At 39.6% G+C, this 18,208-nt stretch overlaps 1 protein-coding gene across 1 annotated transcript; it reads right to left on the minus strand.

Moving 5' to 3' along the window:
• Positions 1-2,222: 2,222 nt before the first annotated feature.
• LOC116399802 (myosin-7) lies at positions 2,223-13,493 on the minus strand. Its single transcript, XM_031877217.1, has 37 exons — positions 13,293-13,493; positions 13,059-13,202; positions 12,810-12,966; positions 12,685-12,712; positions 12,488-12,596; positions 12,262-12,354; positions 12,101-12,164; positions 11,488-11,586; positions 11,281-11,384; positions 11,035-11,173; positions 9,970-10,088; positions 9,733-9,882; positions 9,473-9,643; positions 9,059-9,386; positions 8,883-8,953; positions 8,388-8,593; positions 8,134-8,257; positions 7,913-8,049; positions 7,158-7,413; positions 6,825-7,067; positions 6,571-6,747; positions 6,344-6,489; positions 6,166-6,256; positions 5,696-6,085; positions 5,464-5,590; positions 5,269-5,387; positions 4,995-5,191; positions 4,730-4,913; positions 4,480-4,645; positions 4,271-4,395; positions 3,883-4,191; positions 3,589-3,792; positions 3,204-3,500; positions 2,963-3,067; positions 2,776-2,871; positions 2,437-2,571; positions 2,223-2,258 (listed from the first exon to the last, which is right to left on the minus strand). Exons 1-37 carry the CDS (start codon positions 13,491-13,493, stop codon positions 2,238-2,240), a joined length of 5,832 nt encoding a protein of 1,943 aa, XP_031733077.1. The 3' UTR covers positions 2,223-2,237.
• Between the last annotated feature and the right edge of the window lie 4,715 nt (positions 13,494-18,208).

The raw sequence follows: 18,208 nt of genomic DNA on the forward strand, positions 1-18,208 counted from the left end.
ACCCTGTCATTGAACCTCGCTTAATGATAAGGTAACAACAGTCACTTATTTAGAACGTCCTCCATACAGTGAACATACAAAAAGGTTGACAATGTGTTTTCTTTAATACCACAATTCTGAACTCCTTTACTTCGCTCTTATCTATTCCAGGCGTCCTCAGGGAATGGGACCTCAAAGGTCCCATTCCCAGCTGTCCTCAGTCCTTAACCCTCTGACTTGTTCTGCCATCACATGTGCACACACAAGGGAAGGTGTGAGGCACCTTGTCTCTCTTAAGTTTGAAATCTGAGCCAGCTGTGGTTTCAGATGAGGTTGCTATTGTTAGAATTGTTATTTACTGAGGGTCACTTGAGGAGGTGTTGAGTATTGGACATGCCTCCATGTGTCCTTCACTTGTCTTACCCTTCTCCATTCAGACAACAAAGTGAGTGGTTGGTGCAGGTTGTGCTCAGATCTGGAAGATTAAATGTTTCTTCTGCTGATGAATACTGAACATTGCACATAACAGAGAGCGAGAAAGGTAGGGTTTGAATAACATTATATTTTAATGACTTTGTTTCATTCATTCCTTCAGTAATACATTGGTCATTATGTGAAATGTTTCTCATGACATGCATAATCTGCAATTTGTGCTCATTAAATATTACAGTTTTCATGAAATATTGTAATATTGTTGGACAATTATCAGATATTGCATTTTATATAAGTGAGCTTACTTCAATATATTGTGATACACTTAAGTGTAGTTTAGTATAGTTTATTGCAATGCATTTAAATGATTTGCTGATACGTAGACATTTCACTTAATCTGTAATAATATTGTATGTTTGAAGTTACACTTACCTAACAGAGAGCTGAAGTGCCTTTGGTCACAATTTCTATAACATTTCATGCTCGTCTTTTTAAAAAAAGGCTTTTATTGTGAAACACTAAGTTTCGGAATGAGACACCTGGTACACAAGAGTCAGTACACCAGGTGAGCCTATAAGAGAATTTCCGCTTTGTATTGCAAATAGTATCTGTTATGTTAATGACACTGTAACATGATCATAATATGTAAATAATCAGACAATTATGTAAAGAGGTCTTGACTATTCGGCAGTGTGAATCATGCTGTGGATGTAAATACTATCTATTAATGAAGTGTCACATCACAGAGATTTCTCTATTTATCACAGTACTGTTTATTCCTACCCTGCTGCAGTGATGTATTGTACTCCCAGATGTGTCCCTCCTCTGTGACCTCACTGCTGGGTACACTTTTGACCACATCGAGCCTCCCATCCCCCTATCGGTGTTGCGGGGTATGATCGGAGGTCCTTCACAGGATTAGTGATACATAATAATAAAAATATGACAATATATCCATAACTAATCACTGTATTCTTAATGTATAACTATGAATTCAATATTTGACATATTTGTGGTATCGTACATTTAGTTGATTTGATTTACCCGAAATAAAAATTAAATGCATTCAACTAATGAACATTAAGCCTTTCTAGAGCTGTTTTGATGAATTACTGAAACCATTAACATATTAGTCAAGTTTTTAAACTAAAATCCACGTTTTAACTAGAAGGTACAGATCTCTGCAAGATGTGTCTGCAACGACCACTGTTAAATGCATGAATACGACCCACAATCAGGGCTGAACTGCACATAATTCAGGTCTCACTCAACAGACCTGCTCTTATTTTAATCTCTGCAGGTGTCTGCACCGGCTCTGTGCAGGTGTCTGCACCGGCTCTTTGCAGGTGTCTGCACCGGCTCTGTGCAGGCGTGCGTCTCAGCTCCATCTCACAGGCAACGCATCTAAATTATTTAGACTTCCACACACATTTGTGCCAGAGATGATAATCATTTGCACAAGAAAAGATCCAGATTTCTTTTTTAATGCTTGTGTAGTGTGTAGACTACAATCCTACATTTTACGTACAGGTTGTAATTGGTAAATAGATACAATTTAAACAAGGAGATGCATTGTAATTATGTAATAGTAATGGCCACATCCTAGTAGACCTGCTATAATACCCCAGTTAACTTAAGTTTCACTAGTATCCTTAGATTTTTTTCTAAGTTCTAATGTATTTTAAAGTACATTTAACAAAAAAAAAAAGCCAAGGCACAGTTTGAGCTGCAGATCAATTTAATTCTACTGAACAACTAACATGCTTAGGGAGACACCATTATTCACACATCAGGTGTCTCAGAAACACAAATTCATTCCACGAGCTTCATTCTTCGTCGTGTCCTTTCTGAAATAAGAAAAACAACAAGTAAACAATTTAAAATGTTATTTTCAAAATGAATTATAAGTCGTGAAACTTTTAAATGTTGTAGATTCACTGTCCTACATATTAGTTAGACGGTTATGTGCACACTGTACACAATTTAACTGGTGGCATTAAGGGATTCTGGTAGAAATATAATGACCTTTGACCCCACATCTCGGCTCTTGACCCGTAGCTTGTTGACCTGAGTCTCAGCGATGTCCGCTCTCTCTTCAGCTTCATCAAACTCATGTTGGAGTTTACGAAACTTGCCAAGATTATTGTTGGCCTGTTCCTCCTGTAGAATACAAACACAATAGCACATATATTTCTGCACTAACAGCATTCCTTATATAATGAAACATTTAAATTTTGATTTTCCATATTTCCCAGCTCTACCACATGGCTTTTTACTGTATTGAGCACATTGACATTGACTGTCCATGCCCCACAGCACATGGACAGTTTCTATGTTTTTGATCTAGATTAGTAGAGTACTTACAGCTTCCTCTGAAACTCTCTTGTAGGATTTGACCTTAAGCTGCAGCTTGTCTACCAGATCTTGCAGACGGACAAGATTCTTACGGTCCTCTTCTGTCTGGATACAAAAAACAAACCAAAAAATTATAATTTAGATTAGAAATAACAGTCTCAGTGTTCCACTATGCGGTAAATGGATAGAAACTTGCCTGATAGGTCAACTCTTTGATTCGTCTTTCATATTTTCGTATTCCCTTGACAGAATCACTGGACTTTCTTTGTTCAGCCTCTAATTCACTCTCCAGTTCTCTGATCTGTTGAGGGAATGATGTGAAGTTATTTTAATATTAGTTTGTTGGCTAATAATAATAATAATTCTAGAATGTTAATTATCGTCAGATTTTTCAAATTTAGGGATGACATTGTTCATTTCAAATATTTGATACTCACCCTGGCCTCGAGCTTCTGCAACTGCTTCTTGCCTCCCTTCAAGGCGATCTGTTCAGCTTCATCCAGACGGTGCTGCAGGTCTTTGATGGTTTGCTCCATGTTCTTCTTCATGCGCTCCAGGTGAGCGCTGGTGTCCTGCTCTTTCTTCAGCTCCTCTGCCATCATGGCAGCATCAGTAATGGCCTTCTTGGCCTTCTCTTCAGCATTTCTGCACTCCTGCACCGCATCTTCTACTTCTGTCTGAAGCTGGGATGTATCAGCTTCCAGCTTCTTCTTTTGGTTTATCAGGCTGGTGTTCTAGTTTTAAATAAGTAGTTGAATTTGCATTGTAACAGTGCATGTAAAACAAACATGCTAGGACATATTGATATCCACGGCATCTTACCTGTGAGTGCAGTAGCTGCACCCTTTCACTAACGTCCAGCAGCTCTTGCTCAGCAAGTTTGCGACCTCTCTCAGTTTGCTCCAGAGCAGCCCTGAGCTCCTCCACTTCGGCCTGAAGCAAGTTGTTGCGTCTCTCGACCATGGCATTGTTTTCCTTCAGATCATCATTGGCTCGAAGAGAGTCATCAAGCTGGAGCTGAGCATCCTGGAAGATGAAATCAAAAGGAATTTCAATTTGAGTTATTTGCGCGTAAGCGATAGATAATCATTATCATTTTTCTTGAGTTCTTCATACCTTCAGATGGGCATTAACAGCCCTAAGTTGTTTCTGGGCCTCAGCTGCCTGCCTGTTGGCCTGGCTCAGCTGGATCTCCATCTCATTGAGGTCTCCCTCCATCTTCTTCTTCAAACGGAGAGCCTCATTCCTGCTGCGAGTCTCTGCCTCAAGAGAGCTCTGAAGAGTATCCACAATTCGCTGTTGGTTTCTCTTTGCTTGCTCCATCTCTTCATCTTTCTCGGCTAGCTTGCGCTCAATATCGGCCTTAATCTGGTTGAACTCGAGCTGGGCTCTGAGAATCTTCCCTTCCTCATGCTCCAGTGAGGCCTATCATGAAATAAAGGATGAAAATGAAATATATACAAAGGAAATGTTCATGAGGTCCCCAGTAGAACGTTCAACATACTTCTGCTTCCTCCAGGGCTGTCTGTATCTCACACTTCTCTTGGTCCAACTGTTTACGAATCTTCTCAAGCTCGTGAATACTCTTTCCACTCTCACCAATTTGCTCAGTGAGGTCAGATATTTCCTCTGAGAAACAAAATGTAACATTGTCAATGGTTTGGTCATGAGAACGAATTCTACAACAGAGGTGTAAGCTGGTTTTACCCTTACCCTGCAGATTCTTGTTCTCCCTCTTCATGGTCTCCAGATGTTCAATAGATTCTTCATATGAGTTCTTGAGTTTGAAGAGCTCAGTGCTCAGAGACCTGGCTTCCTTCTGAGAGCTCTCCAACTCACACTGAGACTCTTCATACTTCTGTTTCCATTCTGCCAACACCTGAAATATGTATGCTTAAAGGTCAGTTATACTCTAATTGTCCGTCTAAAGGAGCCAAGGTGCCAGATGTATTCTAAGTTCAACCTTGTCAAAGTTTCTTTGCTTCTTGTCCAGAGCAGCAGCAGCAGCATTAGACCTCTCCACATCCACCATGAGATCTTCAATCTCATTCTGCAGCCTGTGTTTGGTCTTCTCCAGAGACGAACATTTAGCGTTCACTGCTTCAACAGCCTCCTCAGCATCCTGCAGACGCTGAGTCAGCTTCTTCCTGCATTATGATAAAATTGATTCAGGGTTGATTGCTTTTAAACTTTGTTGAATTGTTCCGGTCAAAATATGTTTTACTCACTTGGCCTCCTCCAGTTCCTCGGTTCTCTGGATGGCATCAGTTTCGTACTTAGTTCTCCACTGAGCCACCTCAGAGTTGGCCTTGGACATGCCGCGCTGCAGTTCAGCCTTGGCCTCCTGCTCCTCCTCATACTGCTCCCTGAGGAGGTCACAGTCATGACGAGCTGACTGCACTGCATGGGCTAAAGCATTCTTGGCCTGAAATGAAAGCATATCTTGGTGCATCTTCATGTACCACCATCTGTACCAAGTTCTCTCTGGTATTTGGAACCTACCTTCACTTCCTCCTCTAGTTGTCTTTTAAGGTCTTCAATTTGTTGAGTGTAGGACTGTTTTCCTCTGGTAAGTTGAGACACCAGGGAATCCTTTTCCTCAAGCCGCCTTGAAAGTTCACCTAATTTTGATAGAAGAATAAAATGAGCATTTCATGATATCCTGAACAAAACAGACTGTTGAAATCAAATGCATACCATTCTCAGTTTGAAGCTTCGCTTTCTGCATAGTGAAGTCATTGATGGACCGCTGTCCCTCTTCTGCCTTTGTTTTGTATTCATTCATCTGGTCCTCCAGAGACCTGCACATTTTCTCCAAATTATTCTGAAAACAAAAGGCATTAACAAGGAATGAAAGGTGTCTTAGACTAACAGAATAACATGTTAATCAACAAATAGGTAGTAAAATATATACATGAAAGTATTTTACCTTAGCCTTTACAATATGTTCCATATTGGAGACCACGTCATCCAGCTCCAGTCTGAACTCACTCTTCTCCTTCTCCAGTTTCTGCTTGACTCTCTGCAGGTTGTCAATCTGCTCTCCCAGGTCGGCCACACTGTCGGCTTGTTTCTTCCTGAGTGTGGCAGCAGTGGTTTCATGCTGCAGAGTGGCCTCTTCGAGGTCTCTGCGGAGTTTCTGGAACTCGGCCTCTCTCTTCTTGTTCATCTCAATCTGGACAGATGTTGCTCCACCGGCCTCCTCCAGCCTCTCACTGATCTCCTCCAGCTCTCTGGCTAAGTCTGCTCTCTGCTTTTCCACCTTGGCTCGGGCAGCTCGCTCTGCCTCCAGCTCTTCCTCCAGCTCCTCAATGCGGGCCTAGACCAAAATGATGGACTTAGAATGCCATGATCATGCACCAGTTTACCAAAATGTCTTTATCCTGTGGAAATTATTACCTGTAACTCCTTCAATTTCTTTTGGAGCTGGGCACTCATCAATTGTTCATCTTCTATTTTACCATTGAGTTGGCTGATTTCAAAATCTTTCCTGTGGATAGAAAAAATAACTAAAATATAACTTCTTACACTTAGTTGAAGATCTATTTGCGTTTTACATTGGCACTTTTCATTTTACTTTTTCAGCCTCTCCTCGACTTGCTGCTTGTCATTTTCCAGGTCCATAATACTCTCTTGCGCTAACTTTAGGTCTCCCTCAAGCTTCCGCTTTGCTCTCTCAAGGTCCATACGCACTTTCTTCTCTTGCTCAAGGGACCCTTCGAGCTGCGAGTCGTAATAAATAACTTGTTATTCAGTCATGATTTCACGTTACAGACAAATCCACCGTATCTTATAAATTCTTACATCATCCACTTGCTGCTCCAGCTTAGCCTTGGCCTTGGTCAGAGTGTTGACTTTGTCTTCTTCACTCTGCAGATCATCCAGCGTTTGCTGATGAGCTTCCTGTAAGGCTTTCTTTTCCTTGGTCAACTTGGCAATGATTTCATCCAAAGCAGCCATCTCTTCCACCAGGTTCTTCACCTATGGACATTTATATATCAAGGACTTCAATGCAGATGTTATTTGGGACACTTTACAGTGATTAGTGTACGTCATACCTTGTTCTCAGTGGCGTGCTTCTCTTTCTCCACTTTAGCCAGAGTCAACTCCAAGTCATCAATGTCTTTCTTCAGCTCAGAGCACTCATCCTCCAGCTTCCTCTTCTTAGCAGTTAGTTCAGCATTCATCTCCTCCTCATCCTCCAGTCTCTCAGACAGCTCTTTGGATTTAGCCTCCAGCTGAATCTTGCTCTTGATAAGCCCCTCGCATCTTTCCTCAGCATCACCCAGATTATCTTGCTCCTGTTGTTATTTGAAAGGCACAGTGTTAAACATTTGCAGACTTTGTTTGATTTTGATATAATTTGTAAAGCTGACAGATTTTAAACGTACAGATTGAACTAGGAGCTGCAAGTCGTTCTTCTCTTGGAGAAGAGTCACCATCTTTTCTTCAAGTTCTTTCTTGCGGGCCTCAGATTTTGCGTAAGCCTCTTTTAGTTTGGTGAACTCTTCCTTCATGTTGGCCATCTCCTTCTCACTCTCTGCTGATTTCAGCAGAGGTTTGATCTTGAAGTACATCTTCATCCAGGGCCAATTCTTGACCCCCATGAAGGCACGGATGTTCCACTGGATCACAAGTAGTGAATCCCTGCAGACAACAGATCATTGTGAGTTTTTTTCTTCTTTCTTTTATTTTAAATTTGAAACAACCATACAAGCTATGTACACATATCCTCAAATGAAATACACATACTTCTTATACTTCTGTCCAGCATGAACGCATATATAAAAAACTAAAATCCAGTTTTAACCTGATAAATGTCCATTTCAATATGACCTAAATCGATTTCCATCCCTCACGATGCTCTCCTATTTTAAAATATTTATTTCAAAGGCAGTTGATTTGTCTGTGTATGTAAGGCAGAGTACATCTCCATTATGAGGAACTTTTTGTCATAGATTATGGTGTCTTCGTATTGATAGGTAGAGTTTTTCCATATCAAATTAAGAGAGAGGGGAGAGAGAGTTGTATGCTGCACGGATTGTAAAACCCCTTGAGTCAAATGTGTGATTTGTCATATTGGGCTATATTAAATAAAAATAGCCTTAATTTACTGACAGAGTTTGGACATGCTGTGAGCAGTTACCTGCGTTCAACGATCTTCTGGAACTCAATTCTTGCCAGAAGGCCTCGGGCCCGGGCTTGGATACCAGTGATGATTAGTGCTAGACGGTCATCACGCATCTCCTCTAGCAGACCCAGCAATCCGGCTTTGAAGAACACCTTTTTTTATAGAGTCAGATTAGATAGTCTGTAATAACATATAGATGTTATACAAAGTGCATCTACTGTATATAAACTACTGACCTTGGTGTGCCCCAGTTTGTACTGGCTGTGGTCAATATCCAGAGAACCCAACAGTTTCTCGGCAGCCTTCTTGTTGTCGATGAACTGTCCCTCAGGAATGGCATTAGGGTTCAGAATACGGTATCTTCAAAACCAACACATAAATTGTTTTGCATGTTGGGAAATAAGTTGTAAACAGCACCAGCAATTCTGACAAGACAATCATTTGTTTTCAATGGTAGTTTTAAATGTGGTTTTGTCCATCACATGCAAACCTCTGTTTGAAATCTCCATAGAGGATCCTGTTGGGGAAGCCCTTTCTGCAGATCCTGATGCCTTCCAGCACGCCGTTACAGCGCAGCTGGTGCATCACCAGAGGGTTCTCCATGGCCCCAGGAGTCTTGGTCTCATTGGGGATGATGCAGCGGACAAAGTGAGGGTGAGTAGACCTCAAGTTGGTCATCAGCTTGTTCAGGTTCTCCTGCAAGTTTTCAACACAAAACCTTTAAGACATTTTGTGTTTTCATTTTGTTTAATGCAATGAAATGTGTGCCTAAATAATTAAACTCGATACGTTATCAGAAATCAGTTATTGTGTCATAACCGTGGGAAAATATGTACACAGTACTTTTGGTAAACGATTAACCTGAAGAAATTTCTGTGTTGGTTAGCTTACATCCTCTATTCATCAATGCTGTTTTAAAATAGCCTTGCAATATTTGACCAACATTTGAAAATGTCAATGAAAAAAACAAACATTTATATTTTACCCTGTGCAAAGCTGATACAGTTTGGAAGGAAGAACCTTTCTTCTTTGTACCTTTCCCTTTCCCACCAGAATCTAAATATAATATAAAATAGAAATTAAATTGAGCGGACAGAAAACTGTACAGTAATGTTAGTCATTGTTAAATATTTCTGTAGGCTTTAATGTATTTGTATTAACTAGTGAGTGTCCACATACCTGCATCAGCTCCTGCATACCCAACAAAAAGAGTAGACAAAAGCTTAAGGGTAGACTTCTGGAAGAGTCCGACAACGGTCTCGTTCAGAGGATCCTTGTTCTTCACCAGCCAGTTGTTGATATTATAATCAACAGTTCCAGCGTAGTGAACCAGGGAGAAATGAGCCTCTGGTTTTCCTTTGACAATTCTGGGCTTCTGGAAGTTGGCAGATTTCCCCAGATGGTTGTCATAGAGCTTTGCTTTAAAGGTGGCATCAGAGGCTTTGGGGAACATGCACTCCTCTTCAAGGATGGACATGATACCCATGGGCTGAAGGGACAACAATAAAAGTGGTTTTAAATGACCACACGTTTTTACTTTTTAATTCATGAACATGTAATCGTCCAGTCTCTCACCTTTTCAATCAGGTCAATACAGGCCTGCAAGTCCATACCAAAATCTATGAAAGTCCATTCAATGCCCTCTTTCTTGTACTCTTCCTGCTCCAGCACAAACATGTGGTGGTTGAAAAACTGTTGCAGCTTTTCATTGGTGAAGTTGATGCACATCTGCTCAAAGGTGTTGAACTGGAATGACATCGATATTGAGCAGAAATTAACTCAGGCATGAAAATGTTACTACTGTTTATTAGCGTTATATTCCATTCCAAACTCACATCAAAGATCTCAAATCCAGCAATGTCCAGTACACCAATGAAGTACTGGCGGGGCTGCTTGGTCTCCAGGGATTGGTTGATCCTCACCACCATCCACATAAACATCTTCTCATACACTGATTTAGCCAGTGCACTAACAGAATAGGACACCTTGGGAAAAAATAATCAGTAATATTTGTAAAATGTCCCGTTTTATTCAATCAAACTTTCTTCAAAGGGGTTCCTTCAAGTCATTACCTGAGCGACATTTTGTCCCTTGGTGACCCACTCATTTCCTACTTTGACTCGTGGGTGACAAAGACCTTTGATGAGGTCGGCAGAGTTCAGGCACATCAGATATGAAATTTTGTCAGCAACTGAGAAAGTAAAGATATACATAAGTGTTTTTTCTTTACCCTGGCACTGGGCATGCTCTTTCAGCTCCCCTATCTTTCTCTTTAGTGTTCTTTGACACATAAAGTATGGACCGGTGGTCGAACAAACGTGGTTGAACATGCCAAGGTGGAAACATAGTGTCATGTAAATAATGCTTTTCTTTGATACCGTCTCAATTTAATTAATATTTTACAAGTGGCTATTCCAACGGATTCTTTTTTCCAAGCTTGTTAGTGCAGCTTTAAAATAACTTCAGAATGACTTGATGCAGTGGCTCAGCTGTGGTTGTCATGTGGAGCACAAGGATTCGGGAGGGCACGCTCTGCCAACTGCCCTCACAATTTCATTCTCATTCATTTGCATTTGTTTAAGTCTTTTGTTTCAATGCAACAAATGCAAAATGTTAGGCAAAGCCTCAATACTGACAGGAAGTGCTGAAAAAGGCTTGCTTCTTGACTATATCTTATAAATACATTCAGTTGTCAGTTTATTAGGTGCAGCTAGCTAAAACTAATGCAGTCTAATACAAACTTCCTGCAATAAATCCTACCATCATTACGTAATCATCATTATAACGTAAAATATTTATTGAAACAGTTTAAATGTATTTCATTACACTAACGTCTTTCTATTATTTTGTCCACACCATTTCACCAAAGAGGGTAGGTTAAATAACAGAAACATCGTATAATGCAATTAAGTTCAACACCAACACAAACTACATTCTCCAAAATGACCATAAAGTTGAATCAACACCTCACTAAGTGGACCTAACAAGCTGGAGCGTGTATGAAAAAAGCATAGATGACTTTACATCATCAAATTATTATTATGTTTTAAGATGGTTAAGAATGTTGGATCTCCACTATGCCAAATCTGTAATAATAACAATGATAATACCTATCTACATATGATAACTTCTCTCACCTTCAGTGCCATCAGCCTCCGCCTGCTCTTCTCGCTGCTTCTGCTTGAACTTCATGTTACCATAATGCATGATGGCACCAGTCAGCTTATAAATACTATTCTTCTCTTCTTGAGTGAAGCCCAGCACATCAAAGGCATCCTGAATGAAATAAGAAGAAAAAAAAATCTTGCATTTCCTAATATTGTTCTTAATTGATGTTTGATTAAAAAAAATCTTTGCTGCTGTCAATCAAAGATTCAGCTCACATCAGTGGCTGTCAGCTCCTCAGAGTCATTGATGGAGGCTACTGTCGTCTCTCCTTGGGAGATGAAGGCGTAGTCATAGGGGTTGTTGGTGATGAGCAACATTTCTAAAAAAATATATATTCACAAAGTATAAAATATTTATTTTATGATACAACGCATGATACAGTACATTAATAAACGTACATCACATGTATATTGTGCACTTACCCAGAAGTTCAGGCTTTGCCTGAGACAGGATCTGGTAGAAGATGTGGTAATCCCTCTCAGCTTTGAGCTGGTAGGTCACACGAGACTTTTCCAAAAGGTCTGTTAGAGGTTTAATATGTTATGTTATTTTGTTTTGTCCGGAATAAATAAGTTGCTATCGGTGTAGGCTTAGCTATAACTACTGGCATTCTATCGCTCATTGATGCAACAATACAACATCAACAGGTTTGTAAACAGATAACACATTTACTAAAACAAAACGGTCAGAACTGCGAACTGCGAATTAAGTGTGAACAAACATTATTTAATTACTTTTTATGAATCCATTTTTAGTTTACATGTGTGGCACATTGGTTCAGTGGTGACAGCAATGAGCTCCTGGGTTCTTTGTGTAAGGCGTCTGTATGTTGGCTCTAGTATCAGTGGTTCCTTGGGTTGCTCTGATTTAGTACTATGCGCAGATTAGACAACTGGAGACTAAGTGGCACATAGGTTTAAATGTAAGTTGGAAATGAGTGTGTTCCTCTCCATCCTGCCTCTCACATGCAGGGATTGGCTCCAAATAACAAATGCACTAGGAAACGGATGATTGAATGGATTTAGTTTTACTTACAAGTCTCAATATCAGCAGAGGCCAACTTTCCTCGGTTGTCAAAATGAATTCTGATGAATTTACCCTAAGAGGAAAAAAAGTGTTCATCTATTTCTAAAACGAAAATAATTACCATATTAGTGATAATCAAGAAGCCCAACTGCAGTCACGCAGACACTCACAAATCTAGAAGAGTTGTCATTCCTGATAGTCTTGGCATTCCCAAAGGCCTCCAAAGCAGGGTTGGCCTGAATGATTTGATCCTCCAGGGTTCCCTGAATTGGTCCAGTGCCAAGTAAAAATACCAAATGTGTCTCAGTTATTAGAAATTATTTTCAATGGAAGTGAAATTGTGCTTTGCAACTGATACTTTGCAAAATATTCAGAAATATTTATCATTGAACAGACCTTCTTTTCAGCTGCTGGATCTTTCTTCCCACCCGGGGCGGCAGCAATGCTGGCAAAGTACTGAATGACACGCTTGGTGTTGACAGTCTTTCCAGCACCGGATTCTCCGCTGAGTGGGAGAGAGACAGAACGTTTTAGTGCAAAACCCAAGACCCTTTAACTACTGAGGTCATTTTATTTGGGCCTGTGTGACTTACGTGATAAGGATAGACTGGTTTTCTCTGTCTGTCAGCAAGATGGATATTCAAATCATCAGTAAAAAATGGAATTACGTCAAAGTTGAAAATTTAAATAAAAATGAAGGGTAAAATAGATTATTCACCTGACAGCATGTACTGGTATGCATTGTCAGAGATGGAGAAGATGTGAGGAGGAGCTTCAGCCCTCTTCTTTCCTCTATAGGCAACAACCACCTCTTGGTTGTAGACTGGCAGCCCCTTGTAGGGGTTGACAGTCACACAGAAGAGTCCAGAGTAGGTCTGTTGTAGTAAGAGAGGAGTAGACGATAGTGGCTTCAGATGCCGAGTGTCTAACTAACGAAGGAGAGTTACGTATTAGGAAATTGTCTTACATAGATCATCCACGCTGCATAACGCTCTTTGAGGTTAAACAGCACAGCTGGCTCATGGAGGAAGGTGAACATCGCCATGTCTTCAATTTTATCAAACTTTGGCGGGTTCTGAGGGTGGACATCACAATCCTTCACTGTGACAGTCTGAAAAAAGAGATAGCACAGTCTCAAACAAAGGTCAAGACTTGTATTGAGAAACATTTGAACTGAGCTCCATTGATATAATGTGCATACCTTTCCAAACTCAGTCTGAACGGTGACTTTGTCGCCGTCCCGACTCGTGATGGATGCCTTGACGAACTCAACCTCGGGGTCAGGAACGAAGCACTCCTTCTTCATGTCAAATTGACGAGTTTGGGCCTCTAGACGCTCCATATCTGACTTCCTAAGAAAAGAAGCAGCGGCCCCAAACGCTGCCATTGCGGCATCGCCCATTTTTCAACCTATTAAGAATAGAACATCTTTAACGTCCTGTGATTTTGCACACACGTGAATGACCCGTAGAGCATTCACATAAGACAAACATCGTTCAAAATGCATTTGACATAATGACTCTATAATGAAAATGTACAAAAATGTAAATAATGAAAATGTTTACAGTCATTGTGTTGTTAACATACCTATATTATTTAAAACTTTTTATAAATGGATGCACCTCTAACATTAGAGTTACAGACATGATAAGACGTGCCAGGGCTTTTGATATGCAATGAAAACAACCCCAAAATGGCAGAATCAGAAAAGACATTTGTTTGTTGCCGACACGTATCAACAGGACGGCAAGATGCTGAATCATTGGCTTAACTATTGCACTGTAAAAATTGCACTGTCACATTTACCTGAGGTGTTTCACTCCACAGGAATTTGGAATCTGTTATTTATATTTAATAGGCAGAAGAAAACCAAAATATTATATTACGTCATTATTTAATGAGATAAATCAAATGACAAGTAAAAAACAAAAAAGGTTTATAGTAACACAATGCATCTTCTCAACTAAAATGTTTTACTAACTACATACAAAATGTAGCTAGCACCAACAACTGTCTACATATAGCTGGGACTAATTTGAACAGACAACATAACAGCGTCTCACTTGAGTGGATGTTGTTCTTACCTTTGACCGTCAACCTTTGTCTAGTAAAACGGATCCAGTGGCTGACACCAGGCTGCCTCTCCACTAATAAAGGTTGTTAGTCAACCAAATATGGGGATGCATCATCAGAGAAATGGCATCCAGGTTGCCTATCACAAAAAGCATTCTCCAAATTGGGTAGAGCCCAGGGCTGCTATTTGTTGCTCTCACCTTGTGAACAATAGACTCATACGATACTTGTGATGGCAGATGAAAAGGGAAAGGCAGGAGGTGGGGGCGCAGGGACAAGCTGCAATCTATCAATGTATTCTCTTTTGTCCCCTTTATATCAAGCAGTTTTGGAATAATAATCAACATCAGAGTGGCTTCAAAAGTAAATGATAAAATAAATCAAAATTAAGTAAATGCGGGACATTTCATTATTTTAAGTTTCTATGCTTGTTGATTATACTACATGAATCAGTGCCTTTATTTAAGGGCATGCTTGTTGTAAAGGGAGTACAAGTCCCCATCCATCTACAACACTGATAATCTTAAATGAATCATTCGTCTGTATCAATCCATGACCAAGACATGATAGGACTTACTCTACTGTATGCCCCAAAACAGCACTTATGTGTTGCTTACAAGTTAGATCCACTGTGCTTTTGTAATAATCCATGTCTGTCATTCATGTTCAACAATAGTCTGTCAAGTGATATGGTGTGAAATACAATTCAAGAGGGAGTATAAAGAGCTGCAGCTGTTGTCGACAGATAGGCAAGACAACACCAAGGTCACAGCTGTGAAATCCCCTTTTCATCACTCATGACTCTTCACAGATATTCGCCCGTCTAACAATGGTCCCTTGGCATCATTTTATTTTCCTTACCAGCAATAGAAATGTTCTGACACTGTGCAGTCCAACTAGTGTTCATCTTACATGAAGCTGAAGTTACTTGGGCTGGCCTTTTGAGACAGACACTTCTCAATGACCTGGACCAGGGCTGGCAAACACATGGGCTTACAACAAACCTAATAGTAATTGGCAGTGAGACACAAAATTAAAAAGCATAAATCTGTAGGAACTGTCACTGACAGTGGATGCCTCCCTGGATGGCAATACAGATACCATCTGCAAAGCCAAGAGAAAGCTGAATAATCATGTGGCCGTTTATTATTATACAGTATTTGATGTGTAATTGATGGAGGTGTAAGATGTGGAATTATACCCTAACACGGTAACCTGACGTGCCAAATGGTTTGTTAACACAGAACCACGCGATTGCCTATGTATACAGATAGATATGGATATAGTCTCGTGTTCTAATGTTATCATCACTGTAATCAGTACGATAGCCTCATACTGAACATCAGAAGAAAACATTAATAGAACGACAAGTGTGAAAACGGTTGGTTGCATTATTGCGTCAGGTTTTTCTTTTAAAGTTATCATGCTAATAAGACATAAAAAGTGTTACAAATTGAAATAACTGAAATAGAAATTGTATTTACATTAGTTTGGCAGAGCCTTTATTTTATTGCTGTAATTGCTACATGTACAATGATTAAACAACCATCAGGATAAAGTCCTTTTCACAGCGGTGACAAAAACAAAGAACTAAAGGAAAATGCGTAATATTTGTTGTTTTTTGCATTCAAGCTTTTCACACCAAGGCTTACACAAATATTGGCAATCCGTGCATTCTAATGAAAATTAAAGTTTGCACTGTCACACAGTCATCAATTCATAAGTTGTTTTTTCAATAAGAAACCCACACTCAACTCTACAAACTAGAGACTGTGTAGAAAAGATAAGTTGTGGGCGTATTTTCTATAGGTGGCGCCACAGAAACATGTTTTTGTAACACGTGTAAAGCTGAGCTTCATTGCACTGGTTTTCATCATTCATGACTGGACTGAATCATATGTCGTCTATGTGTATTATTATGTGATACATGGTCTTTAATACAAGGCCTAATGTTCAGTTTTAATGGTCAATTTATAACAAGCTTCATCCATAACTTTGACATACAAATTATTATTATTAATAACTTACAGAAACATGGCTTGCAATGGTCCACCTCCCATCTTCTCTTACACACAGCGAGTCCGCCTCTCTGTAATTGTCTTAGTCCAAAAGCCAAAATTCAGAAAGATATATAATCATTTCCAAAATTCACAACATGTTTTTATCAATATATTCTGCTTCAATCCATATTTGTTGGCAGTTAGCCTTTCAAAATCAATATTTTCAAAAAGCTGTTTGCCGTCTTACTACATTTATATTCATAAGTAGAATACCGCAAAATCATATCTTTCCCATTTTTAAGGATGATGACCAAAAAATTTAAGACGTTCTAAGCTTCATTTGAAAACCTCAATCGAAGCTTAGAATGTAAAGAATTACATTTGGTACAGCTCTAATGGTAATATACGTAACACTATAACTTATCCTATATGGTCAGGTTTATAGTAGAGACTGACTTTCAAAAAAAACATGTTATTTCTGAGAGGTGAAATGTCCATAGCATACATTCGCTAATGCATTTGGAAATGAATGGCTCTCACTGTACTTCACAACAAAGTACTTTTACCGCTCTTTTGTTGGCTACTCACCATCACAAGCGAGTTCAACTGCTCTTCATCCATCCAGTAAAATGTTACGTTTCAGGTTCTTTTTTTTGTGTGCGAGTGTGAAGGCATTAACAGAATTCTGACATTGATGTCCGGGATAATCTACTGATTGTGTGATTGTTGGTTAACTTGTTTTTATCGGCATGCGAAACAATGAAAAAGCTGCAAAAATCAAACGTATACTGCAGTACAAAATAAGAAAGTTTCAGATGTGGCATTGATAGGTTGGTAGAGATAAATGGGTTACAATTTCTGAATTGTTGTGTGATTTATACGCGCAAATTATTTGCATTTGGTCTGGAAAGACCTTAAGGCTGCAGGCTAGATGTGCACATTCCAGGTTTTCTAGATTATACTCTTTTCTTTCTATGTGCAGTCTTCTTTTTACAGGCTATAATTATTATCATGACAAACATAATGCTCACTGTTTTTGTTTTTTACTGGTTTTAAGCAAAGAATTCCTGGATTTGAGGAATAGTTGAGTTCATGATCAGATCAAACAAAGCGCTTTTTAAAAGTGGTCCAAATTTGCTGTGTTTTCCAATGGCACAAATTAATAATAAAAGATATATAGACATTAAAGACAGAAAAAAAAAATTCGGCTCCTGTGTTTGAAGATTTTTTTAGTCAGATTTTTACATTTTCAATTTTTTTTTTTTTTTTCTCACAGTATACTGATTCAGACAAATTCCCATAATTTGTTTTATAAAAACATAAATACCCAACATATGTCTGTGACACATTCGTATTGTTGTAACCTCTACTCCAGGCTTCAATCCAAACGTTGGGAATGCTGCGAGTGCCCTTGGCCTGCTTCTGCTGACATGGCATTGTTTTCTTCTCTCTGTCCTTGGGCACAAAGATAACTTGTGAAATTCCTGCTGGCTGCCTTTGGGGGGCTTGGGGACAGCTTGTGACGCAGGTGGTCAGGACAGGTTTTCATTTTTCTTTGATCAGCAGCAACAAGTGATAAGCCCACGAGAAACCCAATTATGTACTGTATGTACAATATGTCGAACAACTCAAGCGTGTCATACTACAAAGAGGCATATCGACCTGAACTATGAATAATGGCAGGAGCTTTCTGAAATATATAATATGATTTTGTTGGCCTGACACGGAATTTAGAACCAGGTAGTGAAACTCTGGTACAAATGAAATCATACAAAGCATGCTGGCCAGCAATGCAATGGGAACCATCACATTAGGTCTGACCAGGTCACTTCCCTGCTTGCTTGCCTTCAAACTAGAATTCTCATCTCCTTTACTTATCCCTGTCTATTCCAGGCTCTAGCAGAGCCCTCAGCCGTCCATTAAAGGTCTTATTGCCAGCTATCCACAGTCCTTGTGTCTCTTACTTTTACAATCACATGAACATGGGAAGGTGTGAGGCACCTTGCTTCACTTAAGTTTGAAACTAGACCAGCAAAGCTATTGT

This window comes from Anarrhichthys ocellatus, unplaced genomic scaffold (assembly GCF_004355925.1).
Source record: "Anarrhichthys ocellatus isolate YVR2014 unplaced genomic scaffold, GSC_Weel_1.0 scaffold129, whole genome shotgun sequence".
In the NCBI taxonomy this organism is placed as follows: domain Eukaryota; kingdom Metazoa; phylum Chordata; class Actinopteri; order Perciformes; family Anarhichadidae; genus Anarrhichthys; species Anarrhichthys ocellatus.

Excerpts from the sequence above, each read along its gene's own strand:
- LOC116399802 (XM_031877217.1), bottom strand. The coding sequence starts at position 13,493 with ATGGGCGATGCCGCAATGGCAGCGTTTGGGGCCGCTGCTTCTTTTCTT. Across the intron at positions 3,068-3,203 it reads TGCAGAAGCTCGAGGCCAGG|ATCAGAGAACTGGAGAGTGA; the intron begins GTGAGTATCAAA and ends TTCCCTCAACAG. Across the intron at positions 2,572-2,775 it reads AGAGAGTTTCAGAGGAAGCT|GAGGAACAGGCCAACAATAA; the intron begins GTAAGTACTCTA and ends TGTATTCTACAG.